The 27,246-nt window shown below is 42.9% G+C and overlaps 2 protein-coding genes across 3 annotated transcripts in view; one reads left to right on the top strand and one right to left on the bottom strand.

The window, feature by feature from the left end:
- RASSF3 (Ras association domain family member 3) overlaps window positions 1-12,986 on the top strand; it is a 76,569-nt gene extending 63,583 nt beyond the window's left edge. For both annotated transcript variants that reach the window (XM_019960882.2, XM_070788580.1), the window contains exons 2-5: window positions 3,463-3,570; window positions 5,614-5,842; window positions 7,402-7,511; window positions 10,286-12,986. In XM_019960882.2, the coding sequence (XP_019816441.1) occupies window positions 3,463-3,570; window positions 5,614-5,842; window positions 7,402-7,511; window positions 10,286-10,435 (597 nt within the window). In that variant the 3' untranslated portion in view covers window positions 10,436-12,986. The remainder of the gene's footprint in view (window positions 1-3,462; window positions 3,571-5,613; window positions 5,843-7,401; window positions 7,512-10,285) is intronic.
- Window positions 12,987-24,109: 11,123 nt separating this feature from the next.
- Window positions 24,110-27,246, bottom strand: part of GNS (glucosamine (N-acetyl)-6-sulfatase) — a 49,725-nt gene continuing 46,588 nt past the window's right edge. The window contains exon 14 of the mRNA XM_019960881.2: window positions 24,110-26,750. Coding sequence (XP_019816440.2) covers window positions 26,672-26,750 — 79 coding nt within the window. The 3' untranslated portion in view covers window positions 24,110-26,671. The remainder of the gene's footprint in view (window positions 26,751-27,246) is intronic.

Raw genomic sequence — 27,246 nt, 5'->3', positions numbered from 1 at the left:
GTCTTTTTTCTCTGGCATTCCTCACTCACACCTGTGCTGGACAGGAAGTGCCATGAAGATGGAGGTGCTGTGTGACGTTCCCTCACGGGGCAAGGCCTGGCCCACAGCTTCTGTTGAGAAAATACTTGCTGAATGAGTGGGCCTTGGTGAGTGCTACCTCAGTTGACTGAAAAATGTAAGATCACAGAAGAAGAATGTAGATCTTAGACTCTTATCAGAAGGAAAAAAAAATTAACTCTGGGTGGTGATGAATGTAAACTAAACTTATTTTGGTGACCATTTTTATGTACATATAAAGTCATTAGGTTCTACACTTGAAACAAACAGGATGTTACACGTCAAAGTCACTTAAGTTGTGTCCAACTCTGCGACCCTATAAACTGTAGCCCTCCAGGCTCCTCTGTCCAAGGGATTCTCCAGGCAAGAATATTGGAGTGGCTTGCCATGCCCTGCTCCAGGGGATCTTACTGAACCCAGGATCGAACCTGAGTCTTCTGTGTCTCCTGCATTAGCAGGCGGGTTCTTTTCCACTATCACCACCTGGGAAGCCTACTATGTTTATACCTTAAACTATTATAATGTTGTGAATCAATTATACTTGATTCACAAGTATGTATAGGTATTTAAAGAAAATAGAAGCTCACAGCCCTTTAGGGTTTAATTGCTTCTCTGGGATTTGCTTTGCAGTTGATCTTTTAATAATGAGATTTTAGGTTTGGAGGAGATCTTGGAGACCTTTGGGTCCAGCTCTTCTCTGTTGTTGCTTCCTATGGTTTGCTGGGTTTGTAATCTCTGAGGAAGTCGGCTAAGTGGTTTACACAGGCATGTCTCAGTTATGCGTGTGTGCATGACCCAGGCCAAGTTTCTCTTCCCAGACTGGCCTGCGCCTTTAACTAAAGCTCCTGGGAATGCTGACCCGAGGGGGCCTCAAGATGGAAGCCAAGTCCAGTGTCATCAGCAAAACCTGTGATCAAAGACTGACCGAAATGATCTGACCGCCTGCCCATTGCTCTTCTGCACTCCTCTCAGCCTTTCTCTCCTTTTCTTCTTTCTTCAAGTAGTAAGCCCCTGGATCACATGTATGCTCCAGTATTCAGACAGGTCACTGTTTTTGTGTATTTTTAATGGTGAGCCTTTGGTTTCCTTGATTCCTTGAGTGGAGCCATCCTGTCTCATTGGTCACACTAGTGGAAGCACATTTTTGCTAACAGAAAGCCGGGAAACACTTTGGAGTTGTCTACTCCAGTATCATTTCTTATTTGAAAAGAAACGAGAGAGCAGACTCAGGTTAGTAGCCCAGAGCACAGCGTTAGTTTTGGTGACCTGGCCTAGTCGCAAGTCTGGTTGGAATGGGGCACTTTCCCAGCACCCTTTGCCCTGCCAACATCACGCCCCACACCCATGAAATGGAACGTCTCTTATTGTATACTTTTGTTTTTAAAATGTTACATATATATATTTTGTTTAATGAAAGGTTATTTTTGGCTGTAGTGTGTGGCATGTGGGATCTTAGTTGGGATTCCCAACCAGGGATTGAATGCTCGTCCCTAGTCATGGAAACGCAGTCTTACCCACTGGATGTCCAGGGAAGTACCATGTATTATAATTATTTTCTTTTTTTTCCTCAATTGAGGTGTAGTTGATTTACTGTGTTTCAGGTATACAGCAAAGTGGTTCTGTTTCAGATAGATTCTTTTTCAGGTTCTTTTCCATTATAAGTTGTAGAAGATACTGAATATGGTTCCCTCTACTATACAGTAGGTCCTTGGTGTTTATCTTTAGTATTTATTAGTGTGTATCTGTTAATCCCAAATTCCTAGTTTATCCCTCCCCCTCTTATTGTATACTTTTTAGGGTATGCTTTGAAGAGTCTTTGGATAGTTCATAGTGAATAATGAATGCTGGAAGACTCATTTTCTGCTTCAGCCATGACCTGTAGCTGGCTAATTGTGGACTGGAAAGAGCAGGTCAGGCAGAGAGATGTGAGAGACATGTTTTAAATAGGAAATAGTCACTGAAGCTCCTGAAAAGTTACTTTAATCTACAGCTTTTTCCTTCCCTAATCATTGACACCAAAAATAAGATTGCTCTGAGACTTGACACTGGTAGATAGAATGCTCCCCAAGGGACTTGAGGTTTGTTTCCAGAGCTGGGCAGTGACCACGCTGGCCTCCCAACACTGACCCGTCAGACCTCACTAGGACAGGACTGGAATCGAAAAGTTCCTGAGATGACTTACAGTCAGCACAGCTCTCTCTGGGTCTCCAGTCAAGGAACTTGAGACCTGAATGGATTTGATGCCCTTAAAGTTCTTTCCTCGCTGGTGGGGGTGTGTTCATCACACTAGCTCACAGTGCCTGGTGGGAGCAAATGCCTACTCGGATAGCCTGCAGCTGCGAGGATGGGGTGATGTATCTGGCTGGAAAAGAGGTACTTTTTAAAGGCTGTATTTAGGGGGTTATTAAATCATCCGATCTTCTATCTTGAAGGTTATTAGGACCCTCTTCTTTTTTTGAGTTTATTTCCCAGGCTTGAATCTGATTGTGCAGCCTTTCTTTAAGTTTTCAAACACCCACACAGGAATGGTGGGGGCCTATTCAGTTTAGTGGAAACAGCATAGTGGACCTGCGTTAAAGTCGAGCCTGGTCTCTTAACCAGTTGGGTTGTCCCCGGCAAGAAACTTGACCCCTGTTAGCCTCAGTGTCTCTGTAACATGGGGATGCTGATGAAGATTAAATGAGGACCCTGGGTGGAAGTACCTGGAGTTACTGAGGGTGGGTGGGCTTTGGGATCAGGTTTTTCAGGTAAGTGCCAACACTTCTACAGAGCAGTTTTTATTGGTATATTAGTTTATGTCTTAGAACTTGATCTCATCTAGAAACGAAAGTAAAAATGCCTGTGTGGTTAGGTTTTTGGGAGAAGCAAATGCCGTGTAAGTCAGGTGCCTGGCATGCCTGGCTTCAGGGGCCACAGTACTATGGAGTGTGGCCATCGGTGATCGACATCAGCTGTCACACGATGTCATGCACTGGTTGAGCTCTTTAGACAAAACAGTTAGTGAAATTTTCACAGTCAAGAGAGGATTTCACTAAAATCTTACCCTCCAGAGTGTGGGGAGAGACTGGAGGAATGGGGGTTGAGAGTGGGTGGGTCCAGGAAGTCTGGCTACTTGTATCTTCCTTTGGAAGATGAAATTACCTTCTGGCAGTTGTGTTGAATTTGACAGGTCAGTGATTAGTGCCAGTTTAACACTTATTAACTACCATACTTTTTGCTGATAAAGACTGTAAAGCTATAAAAATCGTAAAGTTCATAAGGGGGGTGTGTGTGTGTGTGTGTGTGTGTGTGTGTAAAGGTAAAGTGCTCCATAGTTATCGTTTTGTGGCATGTGAAAAGAATCCTGGCTTTTCTGCATTTTTTCCTATGATTGCTCATGGATGGTTTGGCTTATTTTTCTTCTAGGATGTGGAGAAAGAGAAGGAAACCCACAATTACCTCAGCAAAGAGGAAATCAAAGAGAAAGTTCATAAATACAACTTAGCAGTCACAGACAAGTTGAAGATGACCTTGGTGAGCACCCATGCTAATAATACTGTTTAGCTTGACAATGTCAAAGGACAACTATAAGTTGTTGGTACCACAGTCTGTATGTTTTAAAATGTCTGAATCACGCTTGCAGAAATTTAAAGATTAAGGTATATAGGACCGGAAAACCCGATATTTCTGCATCTTTCAAATGAAAGCTGTATTTTGAAGTAGCTTTATCTCAAAATCAGTCAACGCTTCATAACATTTTATTTTGAAAGATGTTATGACCTCCAAAGGGTTCTTAGCATTGAGTGTAATCCTTGCCTGTTTAACACAGGGGCGGTAACTCAGATTCTAACAAGGCCTTAGATAAGTTTTACCTTACGCAAATAAATCTGGAAGTGTCAGGAAAAGGATTTTGTCACCATGGATTGGGATATAATTGAGCTTGGAGTTTTCTCAGCTGGTTGTGGGTGTAAGACGGAACGTGTATTAATAATACTCAGCTTCCTACACTGTTGTTTCAACTTTGTGTTTTCTGCAACTTTGTGCTGGAGCTGTTTGAAGCTCAGTGGGGAGCGAGGATGTAGGAGGGAGAAGCCCAGGCTTGGTGGCACAGGAAGGGGAGCCCACAGCAGAGCCCGCTGCCGGTTCCTCTGGCTGGTCTGGCCTTGCCCCGCCACTTGGTGACCTTCCTCGAAGCACCTGCCACCCCTCGGTGCCAGTGTCCAGGGGCTTGAAGCCCTGCCTGGCCGTCTAGTGACCCTGAACTGACAGAGCTCAGATAGGACGACCTGGTTAGAACAGGTCCCACTGAATTCTGTGACCCTTGGGGAGGAGCTTTTAAAAGTATAAACCTTGTGAGAAAGGATCCCTATCTGGTGGGATTCTGCCCCAAAAGGGAGGCAGCAGATAATATTCCTCTTTATTCCACCAGTCTTACATCTCCTTTTTCAAACATGGTTTTTATCAAAGCAGAACATTCCTCCTCGGAGATTAAAACAGATGCAAATTTCCATGTCATTTCAAAGATTAAAAAGAAAAAGTGAAATGTTGTATAATACTTTCCACAAGAATAATGAGTGAATTAGTATTATAAATTGATCTTGTGGAAAGGAAGAAAAATAATGGCCCATAAAGGAGATTTTTCATGTTCTGTGTTAACTGTCATTTATATATAACTTAACCTGAAGGCTCATTTAAATAAAGCATTACAATATTTGTTTTTTTCTGAATATACTAGAAGTTAAAAGTGAAGACCAGACCATTATAACTATTTGTAGCAACTAAAATATTCTACCACCAATTAAGACAAGTGAAGGTGATTTCCCCTGGTCCAGTGGTTAGGACTCCACGTTTCTACTGCAGGAGCCCCTGGTTAGGGTATTAGGACCCTGCATGCTGCGTGGCCTAGCCAAACAAAAAAACAAAAGAAAACACAAGTGTTTGTATCATAATGTCTGTGGTTTACATTGTAACTTGAATTTGTTCTAAAAATATTTCTGCTTGAGGTGTCTGAAGTGCCTCATTGTATATCCCATGCTAGCGGGGAATCCTACGCTATATAAAATAGTTTACACAAAATTGGTAATAGCTGGCACATAGGCTAGCCACTAGGAATGAAAATAGCTTGTTTGCTTCCTGTCTGCTGCTTGTTATTTGACTGTTTCAGAGTCCTAATTGTGACTTTCCTTTTTTGTGTAATAGCTGGTCATCAGTTGGAGATGTTGTTTCCTTTGAGCAGTTAGCCTGCACATGGCCCCAAGCTTTAACAAGCCTTGTGGTTTGGCCAGCATCTGTGCCAGGGGATGGGAGGCTCACCCGTGGGCCCCGACCTTTCACATGCAGCTTCGCAGGCTTTGGTCCCCACATCTGCCCTGCAGACCTTGCCTGAGAAGCATTTTCCTGGAGTGTGTTAACCTTTCCGAGGTCATCTCCTGAGGGGCCCTCTTGAGTGAGCCTCTGCCACAAAGCCATAAAAGAAGCGAACAAGAGAGGGAGTGTTTCACCTTCCTTTTCTGTTGTTTTGATATGCTCCTTCCCTAAAATGCCCAGCTCATGTGTGTGTTCCTCTTCCTGCCTCAGAATTCAAATGGGATTTACACTGGCTTCATTAAAGTACAGATGGAACTCTGCAAACCTTCACACACTGCTGGAAAACCCACTGCCAGTAGCAATGGCTGTATGAACACCCTTCACATCAGCAGCACAAACACGGTTGGCGAAGTGATTGAGGCCCTGCTTAAGAAGTTTCTTGTGACCGAGAGCCCTACCAAGTTTGCACTTTATAAGCGGTGTCACAGGGAAGATCAAGGTACCATGCTTAAAATGAAAATGGTCCCTGCTTTTGTTTCTGTCTTTTGACTTCATTTGTGGAAGACTGGTGGATGTACCTGTATCAGTTATGTCAGAGCCCAGGGACATATTCTGGAATAAATGGTGAATGCATCCTGGTTGTCCGAGTTTTTCAGGTGGACAGCTCTCGGTCTGAGAGCCCAGAGGTATCTGTATGTGAAGTATGTGATGGGTATTTATGGAGGATTTATGGGATAGCCTCCCTCCTCTTTGCCCCCACTGCCCCACCCAGCACAAAGAATGCCTTTGGGCTTAAGGTTTCAGTAGCACATTGATGTTGGATGTGATTGGTGAACTTGCAGGCTTCTGTCAATGGCACAGTCCTAGGCCCTCCTTTTCCCTTAGCCTGTCTCATGCTAGGTGTGACCCTGGGATGGGGGCACCCTGCCCACCCCACCTCTACCCCTCCAGGGGCATGTGCAGTGGATGAACAACATTTTGATCTGAGGTCTACCTGTCTGAACTTAATACCCACTATCAGTGGATTAAACAGAATCTTAAATTACTGCATGAAACTGAATAAGATATTCCAGATCAGGTCATCGCTGAACAGAAATGGATACCGATGGTGGACAGCAGGGATTTAGTGATTCACTAAGTACTGATTTGAAAATGGTGTATATATGTGAACATTTGTGCTTTCCCTAGTTTTTCTGAGTTGAGCCTATAGCAGCTGTGGCAGAAAATCCACTCACCTTGGCATGATGGGAAAGTCCCTTGGTTGCCTAGGGATAAAACCCCAGTAGATGCTGAGTATGCTCACGCTTCTTCAACACATACTGTGGGCTGAGCCTGCAGAATACAGGGATGAATAGGCCGAGGTTCCCATCCTTCAGAGGCCACAGGCACTCAGCAGTGGGGGGAAGTTTACATCTCCAGGGGAGATGTATATATAATGTATAACGCAGTGGTATCTGGAAGTTTGTCTTGCCACCGTCTTTGCCTGCCCCACCTGATCTTTAGCTGCATAATCTAACAGTAATAGCATCCTACTGATGTATTACCCACATGGCAAATCTTTCAACCCTACAAGGCAGAGAGAGAGAGAGAATGCAGAGCGAGAGAGAGAGAGAGAGAATGCAGAGCTTGTGTTCAGACAGACTGCTTTGTTTGTGCCTGCTGATTCTAAATTAATCTGTAGGAAGATTTGCTTCTAGAGTTCTGATTTCATGTTCTTGGGAAGGTATATTTTTATTGTTGCAGGGATTACAGATCCTTTTTTAAGTTTATCTTGCTTTCTAAAAGGAGGAACGGGATTAATTATAAGCCCATTTTGAGAGTGCTACTCATTTAAATCCATTCTCAAGAATTATTTCCTTTTTAAAATCAAGGCCCAGTTTACATTATGCAGATAGAATGGAAATAGTATAGAACTCATTCCACTGTGGGCTATTTATTGGTGACAAGATGAGGGGTGGTGCCCAGGTGGCTGAGGTAATCACACTGTTGCGTTGATCTGGGGATGGGGAGGGCAATGATGTCGTGCTGTGTTTGTGACATGCCTCTCATTCTCACCAGTCTACGCCTGCAAGCTCTCGGACCGGGAACATCCACTCTACCTGCGTTTGGTAGCAGGTCCCAGAACAGACACACTCAGTTTTGTTCTTCGCGAACATGAAATTGGAGAGGTAAGTGATTGTTCATTCTTGCTTTCAACTCTGCAGACCAGCTGGTCCTGTTTTATCGCTCTGGTCTAGTGACTCTACCACTGACTGCGGAGGAGGAGGGGTGGAGAGGAGGGAGGGAATGTGTGTGTCTGCCTGTCATGGGAGGAGAGGTGGTCCTGTGGAGGCAGGGTGTTTTTGAATTGTCAGAAATGAACCCAGAGTTAGTCTACAATATAATTTTCTTGTAACACTCATTATTTTGGTCTGTAATTTTCAGAGGTGGAAGGATATACACTTTTTTTAAAATTTGATCACCACCCAGTCTCATTTTCACCCTTTCTACCTCCAAATTACTCTAATCCAGCTGAGCTTTGAAAGTCGACACTCTCCATATGTTTGCTGGTAATCAAAGTCTCCAGGCTCCTTTGCTCTAAAGGGAATAAAGGGAAACACAGTCTCTTTACTATGAAAGCCATTTAACTTTCTAGACTCTCTCTTTCCTCTTTGCCCAGATGATTTAAGAATTCATGTCTATACGTGCATTATTTGCCATTTTCGCTCCAAGAAGGCTTGTATTTAGATCAGTTCAGTTGAGGGAAAAGGCACTTTAGACTGTCCTTCTAGATCAAGTGTCAGTTGAGTAAACCTCTCAAGCTCTGGGTCTCAGCCTTTTGTCTAGAATCGGAAATGGCATGAATTGTCTGTGTAGAACATTTTGTGATGCAGTGAGAATAGTTCTAGGTTAAAAGTTAAAAAACCAAGACTCTGCTTCCTACCATTCCTTTTACCAGATTAGGAGCACAACCTTGGGTAAGTCTACTCTTTTCAGTCCTCAGTTTTAAAATCTGTAAAGTGGGACTTGAAAAGGTGGTTTTGAGTCACAAATTAGAAATGTATGTAAACATGCTTGGTAAAGAGTATGTTTATATGTCACTGTAAATTGGAACTTTATTTAGGGGAGTTTTAGGAAGACAGTGATTTGGGACATTTTGGAAGTTTCTTTTGATCTTTATGTTTTGAAATCTTTAAAATCCACTCTCAGTTTGAAGAGATAGCTTGGTTACAAAAGTCTAAAATTTGAGGTTTTGGTTGGCACACGATAGTCTACCCTCTGCAAACCCAAGTCAGACATATCAGCACAGTCTTGCCAGCACCTTCCCTTTCTTGGTGCTGCTTTCTGAGTGTTGCACGTAGTTTAGTTAGTGTAATTGGAGCTGCATTGTCTGGGAGGGAATTATGTTGGCTTGTTTTGAAATTCACTTTACATTGTGTTCTAATGTTCCAGATTGCTTTTCTGACCTTTCTATGGTATGCTTGTGTCTCAAGTTTTCGAGGTTAACTGAATTGAGAGAAGAAACTTTCCATAGCTGTCAGAGAGTGGGAGGGAGATGCTATTTTATAACGTCTTTATTTTGGAGAACTTATGTGAAAAATAAATTGTTAATTTTCAAATTAACAGAGTATTCTAATGTAGACATTTCTGTTCTCCTGCTTCACTTCTCATTTTCTTTAGTAACTAGCTCAGTCAATCTCCAAGAGCCAATCTCCTTCAATCATCGATCCGCTTGGTGGTTTTATTCTGTCTCCTCTCTCTGCACTTGTAATAGGTTATCCTGTTTTTCCCTACCCCACATGCCCCGGGAGTCCCCCATCAGACATTGCTCTTGGCCGAGATAGTGGTGCTCAGCCCAGGACTGAGGGCCTCCTTTTGGGAGGGGAGGACATGTAGTTTGGAAAGAAACCTCCCAGGTCATGCCACATACCCTTCTTGATGTTTACTGCTTAAAAAAAAATTTTTTTTTTTTAATTTTAAGAAAAATGCCATGAACATTTTGTGCCTGCCAAGTACCAGGTGCTATTAGGGAATATGAAGTCAGAAGCTCAAGGGCCAAAGACAAAGCCCACATAGTTGGAAGTATAACAGATGCAGTACAGACAAGAGAAATACTAAGCAAATAATTATAATACTATTTAGATCCTATGTGATCAGGCCGTGATCAGGGCTTCCAGTGTTCAGTGAAAGTTTCTAAAAAAGACATAATCCTGACTGAGAGAGAAGGGATGGAAATCATGGAAGGCTTCTTAGAGACAGTGGCATTGAATCTGGGACTTGAAGGTTCAGGAGTTTGCCAGGCAGAGTGGAGGAGGGGAGAGCATCTGCAAAGCCACACAGGATAATGAGTGAGGGGCACAGGGACAGAGATGGACTGGAGAGGGGAGGGTCTTTCAGACGTAGCAGAAACAACCACGGGAAGCCATTGGATGATTCCAGATGTGGAGGGTCACGCCTAGACTGGCATTCTAGAGAGAGTGTTCAGGCTGGTTGTTTGGGGGAACAGATTAGGGAATGGAAAAGTGGAGCTAGGAGGCTATCCCAGGGTTGGAGGGGAGGGTGGTGGTAGATAGGAGGGAGTGAGATTGACAGTGGGAACTGGGGAAGAAGGCAGTGACAACAAGGACCCCACGGAGAGGGAGGGTGGAAGGGAGGGTGGAGTTGCGTTTCATGCTTCTGTGGGTTAGTGTCTGATGGAGATAGGTGTTGGCTCTTAGAGCCCTTTTGGAGGCCCTGGGAGGAGGGGAGCAGTGGGCAGTGGGAGTGAGCTGAGGTGGGGATGTAGGGCTGGTCAGGAGGCTCAGCACTCGTCCACCAGGACTTCTGAGAAGGCCTGGCAGCGTTGGGCAGTGTGAGTCAGGAGGGGAAGGCAATCACAGCCCCATGTGCTCCCCGCCCTCCTCGTTCCTAAGTCTTGAATTAATAAACACCTGGCATTTTTCATTTTTGTGTTCCCTCACAGTGGGAAGCCTTCAGCCTGCCAGAGCTGCAGAATTTCTTGAGGATCTTGGACAAGGAAGAAGACGAGCAGCTACAGAACCTGAAGGAGCGCTACGCGGCCTACAGACACAAGCTGGAAGAAGCCCTCAGCCAGGCGTGGAAACCGGGGTAAAGTGTGGGGCGCTCTGCCCCTCAGGGACGGCACGGGACCTGCGTGTGCACCGGCGGCCAGGGTCTCTCTTGTCGGAGGGCGGTTTTCTTGCCCTATGATGCTAGGGCCTTTCCTCTTTACAAATCTCTAGATCTAGTTACCCCAAACTGGTCACGCAGCATCCTGCAGCTTGGGCGTCCTCTGTCAGGGATTCTGCAAGCTTGTTCTGTTAACGGCACCACGGTGTTACCTCTTGGCAAGCTGTGAACCTGTGGTCTCATCTGGAGCATTCTAGAGTGCTTTGAAGCATGGACTTTGAGGTTTTTTATTTTTCCTTATTTTCTTTTAGTTAAGTATATGATGATGTTAAGCTTAAGGTTGTGCAAATGATTTTTTTAAAGCTTAACAAGGACTCTGAATACTTGTCTTATGTTGAAACTACCTGTCTGTTACTGGGTTTTTTGTTTTGTTTTTAACGTCAGAGGAAACAATTCATGTGAATTGAAGGGCACAGGAAGCTAGGGATGCTGAGGAGTTGGTGAAGGATTTTGGAGGAGTCTGACAGAAAAGAGGAAGTATGGAAGAAGGTGGAGGGTGGAGGTGGGGAGTCCTGACGGAAGGTGGTTTGGGTAAGTGGATGGTGGAGAAGGAGGTGAACTTGCTTGTTTAAGGGGTTAAAAGGTTTCAGTTTAGAGACATTAAGTCCACTGTCATATTGCTTGATTTCCTGGTGAGTAAAATGTGGGAACGGAAACCAAAGAAAGTAGGAGCTAGAGCCAGAGGAGGAACTGACGGCGGCGGCAGGGAAGCCAGGAGGAGCCGCCATCTTGGTGAGCTAGCGCCCTCCCGGAGCGGAAGGTCTGACTGGTGCAACTTCTCTGCGCCGTCTGGGCCGTGAGCATCAGCTATGACGCCAGTGAAGTTACAGTTTCACCTGAGGTTGTTTTTCAAAGTGGAAAAGGAGTTTCGGGAGGAGGCAGTGTAGCCCCCAACCCCCTTCCCCCCCTCCCCCGCCCCCCACCACTGGGACTTGTCGAGTGATTTGCAGAGTGAGGAGCTCTCAGCACTCTTTTTTTGACAATCATGCCCTCCTTTCCCTTTAGTCTTCCCCTCCCTTCTTCCTCCTTCCCTCCCCTCACTGCTCTCCCTTCTCCCTTTGTCTTATAAATTGAAGTAGACTTGATGTAGAACAGGGGTGTGGATTAAGGAGGCACAGGACGGACCATCAGATCCTCAGTCCCAAAGGGTGACTGTAAAGTGGGGGAGGGGGTGGGGGGGGCCGCGTCCACTCCCAGCGGACCACAGAGGAGGGGGGTTCTTACGTTTTTAACAGAAGTGCATGTTCCTGCAGACCAAAGAAGTGCATGTGCAATAGGAGCCTTCCTTAAAACAGGTCAGATAATCTCATTTTACGCAGTAGTTAGTCTGAAGCCAGCAGGAGAGGTGTGCTTCTGGAGGGGCCTTCCAGTCTATTTGTAGTCTAGATGGTGTTTATAAATTCCCAAGGAATTGTTAACACTTTGGTGACACCTAATGGATTCTTTTTGAAATTCCAAGGTGCTTCAGTTCTTTGCCTCCTAAGTGAACTGTGCCTTTTTTAAAAATTGCATTTCTGTTCCCTTCTTGGTGGCTCTTCTGACTTCTCAGAGAACACCCGTCTTGTTGGAGGCAGATATGTCGCTTCTGCTATGCCACACACATTTCTGAGACAATCATATCTTCCTAAGCTTTTTAAGGAAAGTTGGAAAGAAACCAAAAAAAGTAGAACTAGCTATAAAATATGTATGGCACATCTTGTTTAATTTTGCATGTAAGTTCCTTTTAGTGCCTCAGTGAGGTTTTAGTGACATTGTCAACCAATACTTTACCTTCATTGTTCAGGGAATGCCTTCATGATTTTTATACTGGTTTTACTATTCAGACTATGGCTTAGGTGTGAGTGTACTGTTATCAACCACCTGGTCTTTTCATTACCCATCCCAGTAAGCTCATTTTGTGAAGCCTTCGTTTCTCAGACTAAGACACTGTTCGGACCTTAAAGTGTAGTACCTGATGGGTATCTGTGAAATTTTTTTTTTTTTTTTACTTGAAGTAGACTGTCTAAATTAGGCATCCTCGTCTGTATGATCCGGGACCTCGCTCATTGTCATGTGCACTACAAGTTTCAATTTGGAAAACTTACTGTGTTGAAGTCCTGTCGGTTCATAATTCTTGAAGACCAATGGTCTCTCCTGAACACTGGTGACTGCAGCATTTTTAATGTGTAAGAGGCCATGGGGGCCAAAGATTTAAAAAATTATTGTACAAATTCTTATGTTAAATTAAACTATCTAAGCTTTGCTGTAATACTGTTTTCTCTTCAGTATGTGATGGTACAGGAACGAGGTTAAATGAAGGGGTGGTATTGCAGGGGAGCATTTTAAATCACAGAAGTTAAAAAAAATTATAATATTTATAATTTTCATGAGTTTAAGTTTATTTTTATGGGGAAGAGTTTTTTTTTTTTTCTCCCTAAAATTGTTTCTGGAATGGCAAATTGTTTCCATTATTAAAAGTTGAAGTTGTTCGTTGATGTTTGTGTGTTTTTATTTATGGTAATATGCCAGATAAAAGAAGGTCATGGGAGTGGGAGGAACTGCTTTTGAAGATAATTGTGGACATGGGCTGAAACGTGACAGTTTTCAGTAGGTTTGTGTGGTTCACATTTGTTCTTCCAAATGGTGCTTTTCCTTTGCCTTACCATCTGCGGAAGATAACTGGAGGTGAGTGTCTGCCCACATTCCTAAAACAGTTGTTTTGTGAAATATACATATATTTAGAAGTGTATGAAGTGTATACATACAAGTGTATGAAGCACCTGAATAAAGAATTATTATAAAGTGGCTGCCCTGTGACCACTACCAAGATAAAACATTGTCCCTTCCTTAGCAAGTCTTCTCCTTCACCACCTATTCCTTTCCTGAGACCTCCCACTTAAAAAATGTATTTGTTGGCTGCACTGGGTCTTTGTTGCTGCGTGCAGGCTTTCTCTAGTTGTGGCGTGCAGGCTTCCCATTGTGGTGGCTCCTCTTGTTGCAGAGCGTGGACTTCAGTGGTTGTAGCGCATGGGCTCAGTAGTTGGGGCACACAGGCTTAGTTGTCCCTCAGCATGTGGAATCTTCCCAGACCAGGGATCAAACCCATGTCCCTTGGATTGGCAGGTGGATTCCTAACCACTGGACCACCAGGGAAGTCCCCTCCCACTCTTAAAATAGACCACTTTCAACGTTACATTATCTGTTTTTTTGAGTCACTGTGACTATCTCTCATGGGATTGGGTGCACAACTGCTTCTCTTCATAGGCTTCCAAGCCTGGTGGAGACAAGTGATTTTACTACTGCACTAACCCTAGAGGAGGTGGGGAGGTAGGTGCAAAGCTGTACCAGTTGGTGAAGGGGAAAACATGTAAGTGCCATACCTGCTTTGCAAGTGAAAATATTATGATAGAAATCATGGCTCAATATAGGTCTTTTTCCCAAAAATATCCAGAAGAATCTAGTTTAGAAGTTTGGCCTGGGTTACTACCCAAGGTGCATTTGGGAATGTCTGGGAATTTTTATCCCTTTAAGGGAGTTAGCTTCTTGCCCAAGGAATTTGTCATCAGTTGATAATTAAATGAATATTCTTATGTTGCAAAGTTTGTTCTCAAGGATTTGTACACCGTTTTGGGACTTTGTGAGTTCAGATCAGTTCAGTCGCTCAGTCGTGTCCGACTCTTTCTGACCCCATGATCATAGCATGCCAGGCCTCCCTGTCCATCACCAACTCCTGGAGTTCACTCAGACTCACGTCCATTGAGTCGGTGATGCCATCCAGCCATCTCATCCTCTGTTGTCCCCTTCTTCTCCTGCCCCCAATCCCTCCCAGCATCAGAGTCTTTTCCAATGAGTCAACTCTTTGCATGAGGTGGCTGAAGTATTGGAGTTTCAGTTTTAGCATCATTCCTTCCAAAGAACACCCAGGGCTGATCTCCTTTAGAATGGACTGGTTGGATCTCCTTGCAGTCCAAGGGACTCTCAAGAGTCTTCTCCAACACCACAGTTCAAAAGCATCAATTCTTCGGCACTCAGCCTTCTTCACAGTCCAACTCTCACATCCATACATGACCACTGGAAAAACCATAGCCTTGACTAGATGGACCTTTGTTGGCAAAGTAATGTCTCTGCTTTCAGGTGATCCTAATTAGGAGTTTTTCTGTTTTCGAATGTTTGAATGAAAGGAGGAGTCTATATACAGATCTTTTATATATGTGTGTGTGTGTGTATATATATATATATGAAATATATATTATATAATTTTTATTTATTCATTTTTGGCTGCACTGGGTCTTTGTTGCTGCACAGGCTTTTCTCTAGTTGTGTTCAGCAAGGGCTGCTCACCAGCTGTGGGCTCCGGGTTTCTCGTTGCAGAGGCTTCTCCTGCTGTGGAGCACAGGAGGCAGGGTGCACAGGCTTCAGTAGCTGCAGCTCCTGGGCTCTGGAGCACAGGCTGAATAGTTGTGGCACATGGACTTAGTTGCTTCGTGGGATGTGGGATCTTCCCAGATCAGGGGTCAAACCCGTGTCTTCTGCATTTTCACGTGGATTCTTTACCACTGAGCCATCAGGGAAGCCCCATATACAGATTTTCTTTGATTAACCGTGGGGTTATGTTCTGATAAACCCATCATAAATTGGAAATATATAGTAAGTCAAAAATGCATTCCATACACATCATCTCCCAAACATCATAGTTCTGCTTAGCATACCTTAAACCTGCCCGGGACACATGCATTAGCCTACAGTCAGGCAAAGTCATCTGACATAAAGTGTGTTAAGTGTTGAATATCTCATGTAATTTATTGAATACTCTCCTGAAAGTGGAAAACAGAATGGCTGTCTGGGTACGGAATGTTTTTTTTTCCCCAGAATGTTGTAAGTATATTGGTTGTCTACCTTCATAAACAAAAAAAAAATCACTAGCCTGGGAAAAGATCACAATTCAAAATCCCAAGTACATTTTCTAGTGAACGCATACCACTTTCACACGGTCGTAAAGTCAAGAAACTGTTAATCAAACTATTGTTAAGTTGGGGACCTTCCGTGCTTAATAGCAAGTTCAGACACAGTGCTTACCGTGTTCTAGGCATTATTCTAACAAGTTTAATATGTATTAACTCAGTTTCCCCCCATGAGATAGGTATTGTCAACACTCTCATTTTACAGATGAGGAGACAGAAACCCATTGAGGTCCAGCAGCTTGCCCACGGCCACTCTGTGAGTGAATAAAAGATGTCCCTTCCTGTGCACCAGCTTTCCCTGTGAGGTCTACCCTGTTTTTCAGTAAAACTGCCTAATAAGGGCCCATCAGAATGCCTGTAGTGGGCAGTTCAACTGAAATCAGGCCTGTTGGTAGAGTTGGGATCTGTGGGAGATGGAAGGACAGGCTTGATGTCAGAGCACTCTTATCCTTTGATGTTGCGGTTCACTTAGCATTCCATTTAAGTGGTTATACTAAGGTACAGAGAAGGAGGTGCCTACCTGTGTTTTCATTTACAGGTTCTCTTGCGTGCAAGAAGCTGACAGGGTAGGTAACTGAGCCTCATGTTCTCACTGCAATTAGATAATTCCCTGGACCCACTAGAAGAATAGCTTCAAGAAGTCACAGTTCCCAGGAACCACTAAATACTTGAGAAGGCTGGAGTTTTGCTTCCTCATCAAGGATGAGCCTTTCCAAAGAAACATGGGAAACTAAATATGCAAATTCTTGAAAGTATACGTTTGCCTGGTGTGAATCACTGCTTGCTTAATTAAGTGCTTAATTAGGAAAACAGATTTGTATAAGGATGGGGTGAGAAATGGGGCCAAGGGGTGGTGGTGGAAAGGGGTGGGCAGATTAAATAGCTGTCAGTTGAATGTATTAATTCTATCTGTAGGATTTTTTTGGTTTTTAAATTTTTCCTGGTTTTTGGATTTTTAGAGGTTGGTAGTTTGGGGGTTCATTTTGGGTTTGTTTTTTGGCAGATCTTTCCTTTTAATTCTATAAGGTGAGACTGACCAGGTAGATGACAGACCTTCTAATCTTCGTATTAGTTTCCAAAGTCACTTGTGACTCACTTGGTGGCAGTTGAACTCAGAAAGCTCCTCTTTCTGAGAAAGGTAATTGGCATTTTAAAATGTTTACACACAAACAGAAAGTATCAGGACCCTTTGTAAACTTAAAAGAAGTTGGGTTTTGGCTTTGTGTCTGGGAAGGGAGTTCCTTTATCCAGGAGAATTGGTTTTGATCTTTCTAAGCAACGAGGCTTACCGTGAATGCTCCTCTGTCTTCAGCGGCCACAGGTCTGCATGTTGCCTGATGTGTGCACCCTCCCCTCGCTTTAGCCACCCTGTGTGGACACAGGAGATTAATTAAACCCTGTGCAGTTCCTTTTCTCTGAAGTTCTAGGGGACTCTGATCCAGAGGAAGTTCTGATTTTCAAATGAGAGAAAATTTGCTAAAGTTCTAGTCATTCTGGAGCAGCACAAAGTTCTAGTCATTCTGGAGCAGCACCCTGAGGTGTCTTACCACAAGTTAGAATCCTTGAATCATGGGCTGGGAGGTGACAGCTTAAATTCACATCTTTTTCATGCATCTGTGACCGCCCGAGGAAAATGTTCCAAGTCCATGACTTTTAGGTAAAACTGAGCATGTTATTAAATGCCTGATCAATAAAAGATACTTGTCTGAGAATACACAGCAGCCTTAGAAGTCAGAAACTTGGCTGTCAGCCTTCAGAAAGCCCAGGCCTCATTGCCTTAGTCCCAGGTGGACTTTCTGCAGGAGCTTGTGTTCCTGTCCCGTGTGTCATGCCTGTGTCACCTTCGTGCCACCCTCTGCTCCCAGCTTGTTTTTAAAATTTTTGTTCTATTCCAAGCAGTGGCACTATAGTTCTTGGGGGAAAAGTGTTATGAAGCTAGTAGTTGGGAAAGGGTAGTGTTTAAGATCTGTTAGATGAGATTTCAAGACAAAAATGAGGTGATTACTCGTTTCTTTATAGACTACCTATAGGTGCTGATTTTTAAAAAGCAGATTTTTCTCTACCCTACCCCAAAGCTAATACTAAGCCCTGAGAATCTCCTACTTTAACAAGCACCCCATGTTTTTTTCAAATACTAAGTGTAAATCTTAGAGCTCTGCAGAGTATTTCATAGATTGAAGGGATATATCCAGGTGCACAGTTCTCTTTAAACAAATTACTTCCACACTGAGAGCAACGGCCAGCCTGCAAAGAGACTCCCTGTCTTGCCTCACTTATCCCTGGAAAGGATAATTCTTTGCATAGTGTTACCCTGTGCCCCAACCATGCATGGCTAATTGGATTTTAGTTAGGCCTTGGATACAAGACTGTTGATCAGTTAGACTTTCTTAAAATCCTAAATAAAGAAACAGAGGAATTGTAGTTAGTCTGTGATGGGTACTCATAAGCCAGGGGACTGAACCCACCATTGAGCCTGTGTCAGAAGCAGAGAGAGACTGCAGAGAAAGCAGGAGAATGGAGCAGCAAGAAGCCAAGAGGAGAGTCTGTGGCCTCTGGAAGGTGAAGAGTAAATTCAGAATCTACTTGATATTTGTTAGCTGTTGAATTTCTCCTGGTACCCTCTTCCCTCAGAAAGGAATTATCTTTGTTTACATGAACTCTGTACTCGTGCCCATTTCTACAATGGGGTCAAGAGTAGAAACGGAGGGAAATTTATGGTACTAAATGCCTTTTAGAAGAGATGAAAGGGCTCAAACGAATGACCTCAGCCTCCTCTTAAGAAAAAGAAAAGCAGAAGAAAGGAAGTGATAAAGAGTGGTAATAGATGAAACAGAAAAAAAAAAATCAGAAAAACCAAAAGTATGTTCTTAAGAGATCAGTAGAGTTGATAATTCTCTAACCATACTGACCAGGCAAGAGAGAGAGGACGCAAATTACTGATACCAGGAGCGGTGACATCACTACAGATATGTTCATATTTTAGGTCCTTGCATTGCAATAAGTCTCCTTAAAAATTAGCGTTATTTTTTGGAAAAACAAAACCAAGGTGAGTTCTACACATTCCTAATTTTGCCTAGTTTTGAAAACTTTGCCAAGTGACAAATGCTGATGTTACTTGTACTGTCAACTGTTTGGGTCCCACAGTTATTCACAGTATTGTGACTTTAATGCATATGATCAATACTATTCTAACTATTTAAGGTTACTTTCATATTATTAGAAATACAGTAGGATTTCTGCTTATTAAAATGTGAATTATGATAGTTTCCTTCCTCTCTTCCATCCTCCCCTTCCTGTTCCCCTCCCTCCCTCCTTTTTCTTTCTCTTTCCACAAACAGCTTAGAACTAATTGCAATCATAGTTGAGGAATGAGTGTGTCTGTTTTACTGTTGGGTTCTGTGATACCTGTCTTCTTACAACGATCCTTTTTAAATTTTTTTAATAACTTTTCACTCCTATTAGTTCTTTCTGTCTTCACACAAAAAGAAACTTGAGTAGAACACTGAGTGTTTTAACGTCTTTTATTCAACAAGTACTTTTAAATTACCCGAGGATGTTAGGACTGTGTCGATTATGGTGAGAAAGAACATCATGGTCCTGTCTTCACCGAAACTGGTTTGCTTCAGTTTCCATGTGTAATGAAAACCGGCAAGTGTCACAAAGATGAGATACAGAGCGTTGTGAGAGTTTATTACTTAGGCTAATTTTAGAGAAGGCTTCCTAGAGGGAGTGATTTAGAGCTAAGATTTTTAAGGATGAGTCGGAGTTACCTGGCAGAATTGATGATTTACAGGAAACTTTTCTACGTAATAGCCACTGGTTTCTCAAACCTTTCTCTTGGTAGTGTGTTATATTGGCGTCACTCTTGCTGTCTTTCCTGTTATGAGAAAGGAACTTACAGAGTGCTAAATAATTCTCAGTGGGTTCTGAGTTCATCTTTGGCAGGGGCAGAGTTTAAATTTACAGTAGCAATTGCCCTGGATCAGCTGTTTCCTCCCCTCTAAAGCGGAGAGGGCATCATGTTTGCTTTCTCCATAAGGTCAAGGTACTCTACTCCCTGTAAAGCCTAATGTAGTGTAAGGTGGTCCTATTTTCCAAATTCTTCCTATAGTGGTGTATGGCTGCTTTACTTCTGGGCCAGGATGTTTACATAGCATGTTGACACTGACATTCATCTAAGAAGCATCACCTAGGATGTAATTTCCAAGAGGGACATTTTTTTCAAAGTGAAATTTTTTGTTTTTTTTCTTTTTTAACCTCATGCTTAGGGAAGGCAAAACACTCAAGATCCAGGGCAATTAACAGACCAAAAAATCTACATTCAGTGCTTTTCTATGTGCCTCCCATAAATATACGGCAGAGTGCTGTCTGTCTGCTCTGACAAGTTAGACCCACAAGGCTCAGAGCTGCAGGACCGGGGCTGCCCATGCTGTCACGGTCCTGTAGGTGCTGAGCGATCCAGACCAGAGGGTCACGTGTGGGTGTCACCTGGGGGCCCTGGCCTTTGTTTCTCGTCCGGTGTTGTCATGTGTGTGAATTCTCACCCCAGATAGCAATCTCTCTGGGGACTGGGGCATGTCCTCAGCTCATTTCAGCTCTCTGAGCTGGGGGGCATAACGTCTGTGGGACTAAACATTTCATCGTGTCTGGAAACAGCCAGTTGGGCAGCTTGGAGAAGGAATGGGGCTGTTCGGCAAGGCTTCCTGCCTCTCCTTGTTAAGTCAGTGTTCACCCCCGGCTGAACCCTTCACCAGGGCCCTAAGTGGCAATACAGGGAGGAAGGGGGCAGGGTGACCGAGGCCCCGTTTTTGTGTTCCCCTGCTGTGCAGAAGACCAGACTCAGCATCCCAGGCTTCGTTCTCTGTGGAATCATCCATAAAAGTGCAGTCACTGGCTGAAGACTGCCTGATAGATGACTCAGTAAGTGGTCCCTCATTCCAGACCGCTGAAAGGATCCAAGTTCTTGTGTTGATGTCAAGTCTAATAAAGTTGCTACTCAGGCGATCTCGGAGGAGCTGGGAAACACAGGAGACCTGGGGAAGAAAAGGACATAGGGAAGCCACTTTCCTTCAGGACTTAAACAGAAGCGGCTGCACTTCTGAGCTACTTTCCTAGCATTAGGACGAGGCAAAGGAGTAGCATCTGATGGTCTTGATTTGGACAACAGGTGCCTCAGAAGCCACGCCAAGATCTTGGCCTGCAGCAGCTGCTGAAAGCAGCTCCGCCCCTGCGCTGGGCTCTCCCACGCACCAACTTGTGTGTGTAAGAGACCCTCTGGAGGGAAGACTTGGACTTGTGTCTGGGGCCTGCCGGCCTAGAGTCCATTAAAATGTTTTCCAGCATGTGCTGAGAACAATACTTTAGCAACCATATAAAGAAGCTTCTACTAGGTTTTGGCAGTTATAGCTGCAAACTGGTATTTACTTATACCTTTCAGTTACATAATGTGCAGAAGGTTTTCTTCTGCCTTTGGAGACAAGTTGAGCTTCTACCACTGGGCAGCTTTGCCCTGTCCCAGGCTCCTACCGTTTTATAGGTTTTGGCTAAAGGTTTGTCCCATTTTCTCTTGGTAAATTAGGTTTGGTCATTATGTTATACATTGCCATACATAGTTACAAAAATATTTTTTTTATGAGGACGTTTAACATGTACTCGTAGCAAATTTCAAATATGTAATACAGTATTGCTAACTGCAGTCACTATGCTGTACGTTACATCCCCATGGCTTGTTTTAGAACTAGAAGTTGGTGCCTTTGGACCCCCTTCACCTGTATGTCCTACTCCCCAACCCCCACCTCTGGCAACCACCGTATCTGTTCTCCATAGGGATAAGCTTGGTTTCCTTTCCTGTTGTAATTATTATTTTTTAAATTCCACGTATTAGTGAGATTGTAAAGTTATCTGTCGTTCTTTGTCTTACTTAACATAATACCCTTAGGGTCTATGCATATTGCCACAACTGGCAAGATTTCATTCATTTTTATGGCAGAATAGTATTGTATATATATACATCTTCTTTATCCATGCATCCATTGATGGATACTTAGGTGGTTTCTGTATCTTAGCTATCGTAAATAATACTTAGGTTGTTTCTGTATCTTGGCTATCGTAAATAATACATAGGTTGTTTCTGTATCTTGGCTATTATAAATAATGCTGCAGTGAATATGGGATTTCAAATTAGTGTGTTTTTTTTTTTTCCAGATAAATACCCACAAGTGGAATTGCTGGATCATATAGTAGTTCTGTTTTTAATTTTTTGAGGAACCTCTTACTGTTTTCCACAGTGGCTATTTCAGTTTACATTCTCACCAGCAGTGCACAGGGATTCTCTTACCATCCTTGTCTTCTTATTTTCGGCTGTGTTGTGCAGCTTGCAGGATCTTATTAAATAGTTCCCTGACCAGGGATTGAACCCTGGTCAGTTGTTTCTTGTCCTGCTCAAAGCTTTCAAGTTTTCATTGTTGAGTAAGATGTTAGCTGTGGACTTCTCATCTATGGCTTTTATGTTGAGGTGCATTTCCTCTATAACCATTTATCATAAACGAACATTGACTTTTGTCAAATGCTCTTTCTGTATCTGTGAAGTGATTATCATCTTTCATCTTGTTAACGTGGTATATAACATTGATCTGTGGATATGGAACCATTCTTAAATCCTTGTACTAAATTCCACTTGATCCTGGTGTGTGAACCTTTTAGAGTGTTGTTGAATTCAGTCTGCTGATACTTTGTTGAGGATTTTTGCCTCTATATTTGTCAGGAATATTGACCTGTTGTTTGGTTTTGGTATGAGAGTAATGCTGGCCTTGTAAAATGAGTTTGGAAGTGTTCCTTCTTTTTCTATTTCTGGAAGAGTTTGAGAAGGATTGGTGTTAATTCCACTTTGAACGCTTGGTAGAATCCACCAGTGAAGCTACCTGGTCCTTACTAGTGATTAGACTATTCACATTTCCTGTTTTTTTCATAATTCAGTTATGGAAGGTTCTATGTTTCTGGGAATTTATTGTTAGTGGTATATGATTAATTGTGGTACTCTCTTAGGCTCCTTTGTATATCTGAGGTGCAGCTGTAATATCTTCCCTTTCATTTCTGATGTTACTTATTTGAGATCTTGTTATTCTTGGTGAGTCTATTTAAAGGTTTGTCAGAGGAGCTCTGTTTTGAAAAGTCAGGCTGTGGAGCCGGACAAGAAACCATTTCAATGGTAGTGTCAATTCTCCTTCTTAGTCAGAAACTATTTTCCCCATAAATACAGATATCAGGGACAAGTTTTCTTTTCAATCTACATGATGTCCTGGAGGTCAGAAAAAGAATATTTCTCTTTCATAACCTAGCTCACTTCCAGAGTAGGCACTCAGATCTACGAGGGTGGAATCCTTCTTAGATCACAGCGACAGCAGAATTTAATAGAAGGACGTCTTCAAAGCCAGATCTTTGAAATCTTGACTCTAATTAGCTTTATGAGCTTGGGTAAACTGAGTTAAAGAACCTAGTCTACAGAACCCTTTTTGTCACAATAAATGCTAGTTACAACCATTCTTTGTATTCCTCTGCTCTTTGAGGACCTATCAGCAGGTCAGAGCTGCAGGTCACGAGGATCTAGATCTCAGGTCTCACCAGCTTAAAGTGTCATGAAAGCGTCCTCTCAAAGACTGAGATTTAGAACTGTCATCTGCTCTGTGGTCCTCCTGAAGCCAGCTCCCACGTTCCACATATAAATCTTGTCTTACGGAGGAATCCCTAGGCCATCAGTAAAGTTCTCTGCATCGAGCTTTCAGCTGGGGGCCTTAGGTTCTCTGCTCTTGCCACAACAGACTTCCAGGCACACATATGACTAGTCCATTAAACCCACTGTGGGTAGAGAAAGAAGATGAAACAAATACTAAGTGTGTATGGTATTTGGTTCTACAGGGCAAGGTAGTCTCAGTGGGAACAGACAGGGTGCAAGTTAGAAAAATGGATGGAGTCATCTGTACTTACCCTCACTTTGAGTCTGTGCAAATAAAGTCTCCTCTCCCTTGCTGACTTGATACTGTGATAAATCCAAGTATTTGTTTTTCTGATGGTAGTCTGGAAACTTAATGGGTGTCTTCTCACCTCTTGTTTTTCTGGTCTTCAGAACTTCTAAGAGGCAACCTACTACATCTGAGATTGGCAAATTATGGCTTTTTCCCTTTTTGATGATGGAACATAGCCATGCATATTCAGTTGTGGGTTGTCTATGGCTACTTTTGTACTGAAACAGCAGAATTAAGTATCTGCAATACAGACATGGCCTGCAAACTTAAAATACTATCCCTTTAAGAAAAAAAGCATGCCAACCCCAGTAGGACTTCATTTCTCATTTAGGGCAATGGATCACGTGACTAGATATCAAAGCAAAGCACCTTTGGAAGTGGCCAGTTTAAAGCTGGCCAAGGTAAGTTTTTTTTTTCCCCCCTCCAAACTGTAAATGCATAAAGAATCATCAGGAAGATTTTCTGCATGCTACTCATCAGGGACACATACATGAGCTTTCCAGGTAGGAACTATAGTACCCCATGGAAACAGCCCGTCTCCAGTACTAGGTGAGCCGTTAAAACATTAAACAGTATATAATAACAAAGAGAGTCAAAATTACTACTTGTGGACTAAAACAAAGGACACATTTCCACTACAACAGAAATAAATTTTAATTCATTGAAAAGTGCAGCAGTGAACAGGGTCCTTCGAAGGGCACTTTCTAAGTCAAATGACTGAGATGACACAGAGCCAGGGCAGAAGGACTTCCAGGAACAGATGAGGCAAACACAGGAATTCACAAAGTCAGTGGGACCTAAGTGGTGGTGAAGCGAGAGACCTAAATATTCCCACCTAGTTCCACTGGTGGATCAGTTTAAATACCCCTTTGCTGTCTCTTAATAAGGATCCTGGGACAATTTATCTTCTTCTGTTAAAATACTAGTCCTTAGACCCTTAGAAGTAAATTTAAGAACAGTTGCCAGACTACTCTAATGTTGTTAATTAAAACATTTAGAAACAGCACCGCTGGTCGAATTCAAAGATGCTCAAAAGGCATTCCCTACTTTTTAGTTGCAGGGAATGTTATTGTATTTGAAGGAGAGCTTTGTAGTAGGAAGTCTAATAAGGCAAAATCTTTATTCATCCCCAAGATCTCTGTTCATTCCTGATAGTTACAGTTCTCTATTCTGAAGGGCACCCGGTCTTCTTAAAAGGGAAAATAAACCTCCAGTCAGTACAATTGAGAGAAAAAAGGCAATCCTCCTGCAGTGAGGCCCTTATGCATATTCTGAGGAATTTCAGTGCATTTTATGGTCTGTTAGTCTATAAACCAAGGCTTCTTTATGAAAGATGATTTTAGCATAGACCCAGAGAATGAAGCCAGTCCAAGAGAAAAAAATTAGAGACCATTTAAAAATGAGAGGTACAAAGAGGGCTTCAGTCCATCCCCCTACCAACCCAACCCAAAATCTGCATGTAAGAGCAGGTAGTTGATCTGAGTTACTCTCATGACCTCATCTGCTTTTAGGAAGCAGCAGCATCAAACTGAATAATGTCACATCACAGTACAAGACCTGGTAAGAGTTGGTTTCTTTTTATTTGGGAATAACTGGTCAACTTTCATTAATGTGGAAACTGACTGATTAATGTTAAGAATCATAGAATAAAGCTGATACCCATACTCAACACTGTAGTTTGCTTTTAGTTACAAAACTGTTAGAATTTCTTTTCCTAAAACAGTTCAAACAGAAGTATTCATTTCTCTTGCCCATTTCACCTCTAAATACCACAATTACTGGGATTGTGTGAGGTAAAGGAATAAACCTAATGGCTATTAACCCAACATGGCAATCTGGGATTGTGATAGAAAGTCACTTATTATGGCCATGTGTTACAAAGTGCTTAAAGCTCAACCTAGGACCTTACATAAGGCTAAAATCAGACTGCCTGAGTGGGACAGGTTATAAACCATAGATCCTCTTCTTACCTGCTGCCCCACCATCAACTAGCCTTCTTGTGAAGACAACATAAGAATGGGGATTAGTCTTTGAGCCAAGAGACAGAAATATAGGTGTTCTAAACAGTGAGGAAGCATCAAAAAAAATCTAATTTTGACAGAGAAACAGTAAACAAGGCCCAAACTGCACCAGACTCCAAAAACTCAGGAAGAAGTTAGCTGAGAGGGAAGAAGCTAAGTAGTTGGTACTTCACATCAACTCTAAAATTCTTACATCTTATAACAATGAACAGAATGTCAGCAAAATGCAGAGGGAGTGTCACAACTTCACTTGTGGGCCTGGAACCCAGGCTCCCTGCTGGGCAGGCACTTAGTACACCTAATTTATGGCCTTTCATCAACCGGAGAGCCCTACCTACAGAAGGCCCTCCGAAAACACAACCTTCACCAACCCTTGGAAGTCCTTCTCTGCTGAAATACTTAACCCACTTTTTCAGATCTTAAAGGGGAGACATTCCCTCAATAGCCCTGGTGTTAACGGGCTCCCTATGTGAGCAGTCACTGGCAAGTAGATGTCCATCACCTTCAGGAACTACTTAGAATTAGCCTGTACCAAAAGCTTGCTACTGTTCTATTTCAATGAAGCACAAGCCCAGAATTCCCAAAAATGAATAGAGCTTGGTTGATAAGTTTTGAATTTGTGACCTTACCACGTTGTGATGAATATTATAAAAAGTGTATTTTTACTAATCTAAAACCAATGGTTTTTGTTTTTAATCAGGTGGTTCAGCTCTGATGGTGGTTCTTCAAGCCATGTGATATTGGTATTTTTGATAGTGAAGTGCTCAATCTGGAATGCTATGCAGGTCCTCTGATTTTAGGTCAAGCTGGATACCAAAAACATTTCCCACCCCCGGCAAAGCAGTGCCATTTATCTGAATGGATTTATAAGTCCAGATCACATGGGGACTAATTAAAAACTGTGGCCCCAGGACAAAAAGGGTTTGGTGAGAACAAAGATCTCAGGAGTATTGTCATCAGCTAAATAAAGGGACCAGGGACAGCCACTCCTGACACACAGGCAGAGTTCACAGTTTAACACATTGCACAAGGAAGTCAGCTGATTGGGTTGCTTTTTCAAACAGGACTTAAAGCCAGTCCAGAAACCCTTCCAGGCGTGGTCTTGAAGACTAGCTACAGACACCTACTCCAATCACTTCATCAGAAAGAGGTGAGCAGAGATCCAACCGCACAGGTGCTACAGAAGGTGTTTTGAAAATCTTCGTGTCCTGACGCTGCCATGATTGCTGAACATAAGCCGAGGGTCAAATCTATACCTGGGGACAGAAAAAGCGTAAGACAATGCGGCATTAACTGTTGTGAGCCATTGAGTACTTCATTCAGAATATTAACTGGAAAGACTGGCAGGAAGGGATACAAAAAAGCAACTAAATCACCAGAAGAGGATCTAGTGGGAAAGTAGTACAGAGCAGGAGTACTTAGTAATTAAGAGCAATTCCATCATAAGTCAGTGAGCACAAAATAATATAGTAAAAGTGCAGAAAAGAAAAACAGAGGTAAGGTAAATCTTGAAAGGTGTTAGGAGGAAAGGTTAAAGCTTTTCGGGGGAGGGAGGGATCCCTAAACTATAAAGCAGCCTGGTGCAAGAGTGTAGCCCTTGCTGAAAGCCCCTGCCGCATTTTCACAGCCCCGTCTTCTTTTACGTTTTGACACACAGACCGTGGTGTGTAAGAGGTAAGGTATGCACTTCAGACAGGAGCTTGAGTCTGGCTTGTTATGAACATAGGTAAGTCACTGACATCTCTGGCCACC

The sequence above is a fragment of the Bos indicus genome, chromosome 5 (genome assembly GCF_029378745.1).
Source record: "Bos indicus isolate NIAB-ARS_2022 breed Sahiwal x Tharparkar chromosome 5, NIAB-ARS_B.indTharparkar_mat_pri_1.0, whole genome shotgun sequence".
NCBI classification, from domain to species: domain Eukaryota; kingdom Metazoa; phylum Chordata; class Mammalia; order Artiodactyla; family Bovidae; genus Bos; species Bos indicus.
The sequence above is the reverse complement of the archived record's forward strand: the minus strand, read 5'-3'. Positions and strand labels throughout refer to the sequence as shown.